Source organism: Hyla sarda, chromosome 10 (assembly GCF_029499605.1).
Source record: "Hyla sarda isolate aHylSar1 chromosome 10, aHylSar1.hap1, whole genome shotgun sequence".
Taxonomy (NCBI): Eukaryota; Metazoa; Chordata; class Amphibia; order Anura; family Hylidae; genus Hyla; species Hyla sarda.
In genome coordinates this window covers 72,516,242-72,524,631 of record NC_079198.1, presented here as the reverse complement: position 1 = coordinate 72,524,631, position 8,390 = coordinate 72,516,242, and the positions used below count along the sequence as shown (strand labels likewise).

General features: G+C 39.8%; 1 protein-coding gene across 2 annotated transcripts in view; it reads right to left on the bottom strand.

Annotated features, from left to right (window-relative positions):
• Nucleotides 1-2,072: 2,072 nt before the first annotated feature.
• TMPRSS13 (transmembrane serine protease 13) overlaps nt 2,073-8,390 on the bottom strand; it is an 83,185-nt gene continuing 76,867 nt past the window's right edge. For both annotated transcript variants that reach the window (XM_056542773.1, XM_056542772.1), the window contains exons 11-13: nt 6,899-7,041; nt 6,380-6,532; nt 2,073-3,386 (exon numbers count right to left, since the gene is read on the bottom strand). In XM_056542773.1, coding sequence (XP_056398748.1) covers nt 3,369-3,386; nt 6,380-6,532; nt 6,899-7,041 — 314 coding nt within the window. In that variant the 3' untranslated portion in view covers nt 2,073-3,368. The remainder of the gene's footprint in view (nt 3,387-6,379; nt 6,533-6,898; nt 7,042-8,390) is intronic.

Sequence of the window (8,390 nt, the reverse complement as noted above, 5' to 3'; positions counted from 1 at the left end):
CCTCCTATCCCGTCCTCCTATCTCTACCTCCTATCCCGGCCTCCTATCCTGACCTCCTATCCCAACCTCCTAAAAAGTGCTGAGTCAGCATAGCTTGGGCAGACCAGCTAGTACAGACAGTGTGTGATTGGCTGGTAGCACAGATACTGTGATTGGTTGATGGGAGCGTAGGTGTGTGCAGTCCCGCTCCACTCATGTACCCAGCTTTTCCTGATTCCTGCAAAACAAACCTACGCTCTCAGCTTTTCCCCTATTCCTGCAAAACCTACAGTTATGTACTCAGCTGTAGATTTTTTAGGAATTGTTAAAAGCTCAGTACATAACTGTAGGTTTTGGAGGAATCGGGAAAAGCTGAGTACATAACTGTAGGTTTTGCAGGAATCGGGAAAAGCTGAGTACATAACTGTAGGTTTTGCAGGAATCGGGAAAAGTTGAGTACATAACTGTAGGTTTTGCAGGAATCGGGAAAAGCTGACTATATAACTGTAGGCTTTTCAGGAATCGGGAAAAGCAGAGTACATAGCTGTAGGTTTTTCATGAATAGGGAAAAGCTGAGAGCGTAGGTTTGTTTTGCAGGAATCGGGAAAAGCTGGGTACATGAGAGGATTAGGGTTTGTAAAGAAGTGTGTCTAAACAGTGGAGCGGGGCTGCACACACCTACGCTCCCACCAACCAATCACAGTATCTGTGCTGGCAGCCAATCACACACTGTCGGTTTGCCGGAGCTCTGACTCAGCACTTTTGTTTTCATCTGAGGCATGAGAGAGTTTAGGTTGACAAAGGTTTTGCCTGATGCCTGACGGAGGAGGGAGGAGGCGGGATGCAGTTTTTGCTGAAGGATGAGGGAGGTACGGCTGAAAACTGACAGTGATTTGTCTGACGGAGGAGACGGGACGCCGTTTTGGCTGAAGGATGAGCGAGGTACAGCTGACGGATGATGCTGTCCTAAAATTGACACCGTAGTAGTTACTTGATTTACAGGATGGCATTGTCGAAGCACTGGATTTGTGGAGAACTAACCATGTGGCAGGAGTCATTCATTGTTGCTGTTGCAAGAGAAGGAGGGGTATTTAAGAATAATGTAGGAGGTGGTCAAAGGCCAGTTTTAATGTGAATGTTACGGGTAAAAACAGAAGAGGATAAAGAGACAATCAGGTTCTTACTAGATAGTTCGAGTCTGGGTTTTCTACCAAGATAACAATTTTATAGTTATTTATGATTTTATTATGATGTTATCCATTATATTATGTTTGAATTACCATGGTTATAACATGTCTATGGCTGTTCTATCAATTTAAGTCTCCTTCATGATTAGGTTGGGTTGGGAAATGGTGGGAGGAACCAAGCTGTCATATGTAAACGTGGTTACCAAATATCAGCAGTGTCCTGATAAAAACAGAATGACCAACGAAGAATATAACAGTTAAAATTCCTTTATTACTGTTGGTATTGTACTTGAATAACATAGAAATCAATTCCATTCAGAAAATATTCCACACATCACATGATATCATTTAGGATATCACGCAGAATGTTCCATAAACGCATTTATAAAAATATTTTTAGTACAGGTTTCAGTCATAATAAATTATTCTAAGTTTATTATTAATATACAATATACAGACTAAAGGTAATCTGCACAGTATGGCAATATGTTGCAACCTCTGCTGTATGTTTAGTAGCAAAAAGATAACTTGGAATCTAGATGTGACTCTTCTATTACGGAAGTGGCACTAACTTTCCTCCAGGACGTGGGTGACATACTGTATTGTCAACTGTTTAGAAGATGCCAGATGACTCCTTCCAGTCTTTCCTATATGCCATTCCAGGTCTACCCCAACTCTTATATGTGCCAGACAATGAAGGACTTCTAACAGGAGCTGCGGGGTAAGGAATCGGCACTGGCTGGAATGACCACAGGTAAGGAGTACGGTTTATTCTAAAACAATGCAACGCGTTTCACCGCGCATGCGCGGTGAAACGAGTTGCGTTGTTTTAAAATAAACTGTATTCCTTACCTGTGGTCGTTCCAGCCAGAGCCGATTCCTTACCCTGCAGCTCCTGATAGAAGTTCGTCATTGTCTGTTACCTATTAGCAGGAGGCCTGCGGACAGAACCTTTATCCTCACTCACCTAAACCATTGTGGTGTGTGAGTTTGCACAACAATCTGCGGTAAGCACAATCTTCTCTTACCGGGGCCATCCACTGGTGGTTTTTCACTATGGAGCACCTTCTTGTGTTTTATTTACTCTATGTGCCCGGCTCCCTAGTCAAGATTTGCCATGTTCCAGACCACACCTTTTTTTAGATCTGTGCTAGAACAGAGCGGTCTTTCGTGTAAGGCTCAACTGCATACCACACTTCGTTAAGGGTTCAAGTATTGACATACAGGGAGGCTACCTCCAATAGATGGCACGTAAACAAGCTCTACTTTTATTGGAGGAGAACTACTTCCCTTTATTTCTGGGGAGCATTGCATGGCCATAAGACTCCAGCTTGGTGGTGTCCTCAAGGACACATTATCCACAACTGTCTACTATCCACTGCTCTCCTAACTCCTTCCCAAAATTTGCTATACAATGATGTGATGTTTTTCCTGTTTCTAGGAACTCCCGTGGACAGCTATAACCTGTGAGAACTCAGCAGCAAGTGTTAAAATCCTGTGCCGCACCACCATGGGGGAAATAAAGTATAACACAGTCCCTTTTAAACCACCCACCACATGTCCACGTGACATGCAGCCATATTGATTCCTCCAGGGCAAAGATGTTCTTTGTATCCTCTCTTCATTCTTAGAATTCTCTAGAATTTTCCTAATGGGGGTATTTAAAAAAGTCCTAAACCAGACTTATTTAAAATCTGTGTTTTTCAAATGAATCGAAGTAAAACAAATAATAGATTTATTATACTATCTGGCCATACGTATCTAGAAAAAGATAGGTATTCCATTTAAAGCACTTTAGTACACAGCATAAAGTAATTTATAATATATAACTGGGGTAAGCTTAAACAAATTCTTAATGCAACTTTCAATCCACAATTACACAATATAACCAACTACAGCTCTTATACCATCTCCATTATGCCCACCATGGGAGTCTTTTATATAACCAAGCACACTTCAAGGCGTGAAGGCCACTTTACGTAGAGATGTGTCAGCTCCTGGTTATTTCTTCTTCTTCTCCTATTGTGACATTTTGAGTAACAAAGTGCTGTACGATGATTCATGGTACAGTATGTTAGATGCTGTTTGTGCGTCCATGTTTTATAAATACCCCTTCCCACACTACATAACCCATTATTGAAATTTATTCTTCTATTGTGTCACAGTGCAAGTTTATCCTCTTCCTCCTCTGTACATATGAGGTCATTGTTTTGTCTCCATCTGTTAAAAAAAAGGTTAAGGTTTAAAGAATAACCTCAAAACACAGTTATTCCCTGTTCTAGGCTTCTACCTTAGCGTATGCTAATGCTTCACTGCTCACAACCATACCTGGTATAATGCAGTTACATAAATAGCATAAAACATAGAAAAAGATTTGAGGAGATTGATAAAAAGTATTTCATTTTTCAATATCACATAATAACCAAGGTTATTAAAGGGGTTATCCAGGAAAAAACTTTTTTTTATATATCAACTGGCTCCAGCAAGTTAAACAGATTTGTTAATTACTTCTATTAAAAAAATCTTAATCCTTTCAGTACTTATGAGCTTCTGAAGTTAAGGTTGTTCTTTTCTGTCTAAGTGCTCTCTGATAACACGTGTCTCGGGAACCAGTTTAGAAGAGGTTTGCTATGGGGATTTTTGCTTCTAAACTGGGCGATTCCCGAGACACGTGTCATTAGAGAGCACTTAGACAGAAAAGAACAACCTTAACTTCAGAAGCTCATAAGTACTCAAAGGATTAAGATTCTTTAATAGAAGTAATTTATAAATCTGTTTAACTTTCTGGAGCCAGCTGATATATAAAAAAAAGTTTTTTCCTGGATAACCCCTTTAAGTACATGCCATGTGCTCACCAGTTGTCAATGGATATCATGTCTATAGATAGACAACATGAAACACTATATACTATTCCAGTATATATGTAGCAAGAGAATAGTCACATTGAGACTTCAGAGAAGTACCATATTTGTAGAGCTAGTAGTATCCAATCAGATAACAATATAGCCATTACATAATGTATACACCCACAAGTTAAAAATATATATTCAGCCAACCCACTAGGAGGAGCTATATGCTTTTAACTTCTTAAGGACGCAGGGCGAACCTGTACGCCCTGTGCCCGGTCCTGGTATTTAAAACGGGGTCACGCCGTGACCCCGCATCATACCGGGTCAGTCCCAGCAGCTTAAGAGAGCCAGGACCCTGGGCTAATAGCGTGCTCAAAGTGATGCAGCTCAGTTGGGCTGATCGGGAATATTGCGATAAAATCGCGATGTCCCTATCAGCTAGGACACGAGCGGAGGTCCCCTTACCTTGCTCTGTCGCGTCCGATCGGCGTTTGATTGCTCAACCCCCTATAACACTCATCCATGCAAAGCTGTGGCTTTGCAGGGATCAGTGTGAAAGGTCAGTGTGTGCAGTGTTATAGCCCCCTATGGGAGCTATAACACTGCAAAAAAAAAGTGAAAAAAAAGTTAATAAAGGTCATTTAACCCTTTCCCTAATAAACGTTTGAATCACCTCTCTTTTCCCATAAAAAAAAAAAAAACTGTGTAAAAATAAAAATAAACATATGTGGTATTGCTGCATGCGGAGATGTCCAAACTATAAAAATGGCATGTCAATGGCGTATGCACAAAAAAAATTCCAAAGTCCAAAATAGCGTATTTTTGGTCACTTTTTATATCATGAAAAAAATTTATTCAACAGCGATCAAAAAGTCCAATCAATACAAAAATGGTACTGATAAAAACTTCAGAACACGGCTCAAAAAAGCCCTCATACTGGTCCGTACGCAGAAAAAATAAAAGTTATAGGGGTCAGAAGATGAGAATTTATTAACATATAAATGTAGTTATGATTTTTTTCAGAAGTACAACAAAATCAAACCTATATAAGGAGGGTATCATTTTCACCATATGGACCTACAGAATAAAGATAAGGTGTCATTTTTACCAAAAAATGCACTGCGTAGAAACGGAAGCCCCCAAAAGTTACAAAATGGCATTTTTTCTTCAATTTTGTCGCACAATGAATTTTTTTTCCGTTTCGCCGTGGATTTTTGGGGGGCAAAATGACTAATGTCACTGCAAAGTAGAATTGGTGGCGCAAAAAATAAGCCATCAAATGGAATTTTATGTGCAAAATTTAAAGCGTTATGATTTGTAGAAGGTGATGAGGAAAAATGAAAATGCAAAAACGGAAAACCACATTTGTATATTTATGGATAGTAGACACATGATCAATTAGGATAAACATGCCCACATTTATAAAGGACACACCTTCAATCATGATGGACACACCCATCATTTGAGCATAAGTTGCTCCAGAGAAAGCCAGGATAGAAGGAGGAACGGACAAGGGTCTCCAAGGAAGTCCTGTACAGCCCTCCAGCACAAGGAGGATGACAGCTACAGGAAGCTAACAGAGGCGGCCATCTTAAAAGGACATTTCCAGATGGATCCACCATGCTGGATCAAGTACTTAGGAAAAAAATCCAGCTGGTGAGACAAGATTTATGGACATGCCTACATAACCCTCCTACATTATTACCTTATGCTAAGGACTGCCTTTATATGAAGATTTCTTGTTTTATGTACTGTCTGTCATGATGTCAAGAAGATTACAATAAATGTATGTTTTTCATACAAACAAAGAGCTCACTTTCTCCATGGTCAGAATGGGTTATAATTTAGTGTTCCGGTTAGATTTAACAGAGATTTATCAAAATCTGTCCAGAGGAGAAGTTGCTGAGTTTCCCAGAGCAACCAATCTGATCACTTCTTTCAGTTTTGAAAAAAGCTCCGGAAAAATTAAAGAAGCGATTTGATTGGTTGCTAAGGGGCAACTTAGCATCTTTTCCTCTGGACAGGTTTTAATAAATCTCCCCCCATTATATGCAAATTGGCAGAAAACAGTATAAACACCAGAAGCACATGGGTAGCAAGGAACTGTCTGGATGACACCCAACCACAGGGATCCCAGTAAGACACTACACTAACTTCTCCAACTAAGCTGGTCTACCACACTTACTCAGCCGAGGGCACCGAAGCTTGAATTTATATATTTGTAAGGTCCTTAACTATAAAAAGTGCGTATTTGCAAGTTCAATGCATGCAAAAACAAGACATCCCCAGATGTTATAGACAAGGCAACAGAAAGGATTCTAGAACTACATATTTATGACTGTTTTTAAAAGTGTAATCTCCTACCTCCATTTTGGTATATATCCATGGCAGGACTTCTGTAACACGAGTATACACTCCAGGTTTATTTGGTTGTCCACAGCCTGTGCCCCAGCTTGTCACTCCAGCCAAGTACCATCGACCATTCTGTGCACAAACCAGTGGCCCTCCACTGTCCCCCTAAAAATAATAAACATACCATATATAATCATATACACTGCACAAAATGGCTATACTTTTAGGTTATATAAACTTTCATTTAGTTAAGAAAACCCTTTCCAGACATGTGGAGAATGCCTTCTAAGGCTGCATTCACATTACGTTTGCTTGCTACGTATATTTATATTTTATAGAGTGCTCATGGTTATGGGGCCTAACTGCTTTTACCTGTAGTTTTATAGCAGAGATTGTACCTGCTTCATGGATTTATAGTATGAAACACTGAGTCTTGTATCACAAGAGACTGCTTTGTGGGGATTGTTTGGCTAAGGGAACATTGGAGGCACTGGAAAAGGCTACACGTGGTCTTCTATTTACAGTACGCACCTGACAAGAATCTTTTCCTCCATTGAGGTCCCCAGCACACATCATTCTGGCACTTATGGCACCATTGTAAACATTAAAACTGTTACAGACTGAAGTGCTGATAATGGTAATTTCTGTCTTCATCAGCACGTTGGATGTTTCCTCTGCAACAAAAAAAAATACAAGATTAAGACACATAATATATCATCTTAGTCAAGCAGTAAATCTCATGCATTGCAGAGAGCATAAAGTTAGAGAAAAACATATCTAATAATACCCTTTTAAAATGATTTTTGGACAGTAATAAAGTAATTTATAAAATATATTTACAGTATGCAGTGGTACAAATGTCGAATATCAACAAATTCAGCAGTTATACACTCAGTGAGCCTTATTTTAGGCATAATGCAATGTTAATAGTCACAAACAAAACTCAAGTGGGCTGTACCACTTAAAGGGGTACTCCACCAGATAACATCTTATCCCCCATCCAAAGGATAAAGGATAAGATGTCTAATCACGGGGGTCCTGCCATCTTCGCGGCTGCACCCCAGTCATCCGGTGCAAGGAGCAAACTCTGCTCTGTGCTGGATGACTGGCGACTACAGCCGTCACGCCCCCTACATTCATCCTACATTCATGTCTATGGTAGGAGGCTAGAAAGCTACGTAGTAGCCTTAACGCCCCCTCCCATAGACATGAATGGAGGGGGTGTGGCGTGACATCCCGAACACGGAAGCTCCAATCTTCTGTTTCCCGGACGCCGCCGCTGCCGGCTCGGAGATCGCGGGGATCCTCAGCGGCGAGACCCCCGTAATTAGACATCTTATCCCCTATCATTTGGATCAGTTATCCAGTTTGTAAAAGATGTCAGTATCACACGTTTAGTATCACACATTTGTAAAAGATGTCAGTATCACACGTATTGGGATCATTTTTTAAACGTGTAATACTGACATCTTTTACAAACTGGATAACCACAGACATGTGGCCTATTATTAATTTTGTTAATTCTACTTTAAGTATTATCATATTTTAGATTGTTTTATTTTTTATGTATTTTTGCCATTTTTGATTGAATATTGCCTCTATCTATTTGTGTTTCCGCTGACCCACAAGGGCCCTGTGAGTCACGGTACACATATTACATTTTAACATTGTGTAAATTCATATATAAATATAAATAAATTATTTACCATTTATTCTAGACCCTGAGCCTCAATTTCTTTACTATTAATTTACAAATCTGTTTAACTTTCTGTCACCAGATGATTTAAAAAAAAAATGTTTTCCAGTGGGATACCCCTTTAATGATATGTATCCTTTGTAGTTGAATACACTGTGTAACGATAGCACCTGGCCAAGCTGTGCATGTTCCTCACTTGTCAGTAAGGAACAATAGGTCCAGGCCAATTAGCCGCTGAGGAGGAGTATTTAAATCCTCCTCAGACTTCAAGCCTGGTTTTTGATTTTTAGTTCAGCTTTGTTCTGTTTTAATGCCACTCCTGTCTGT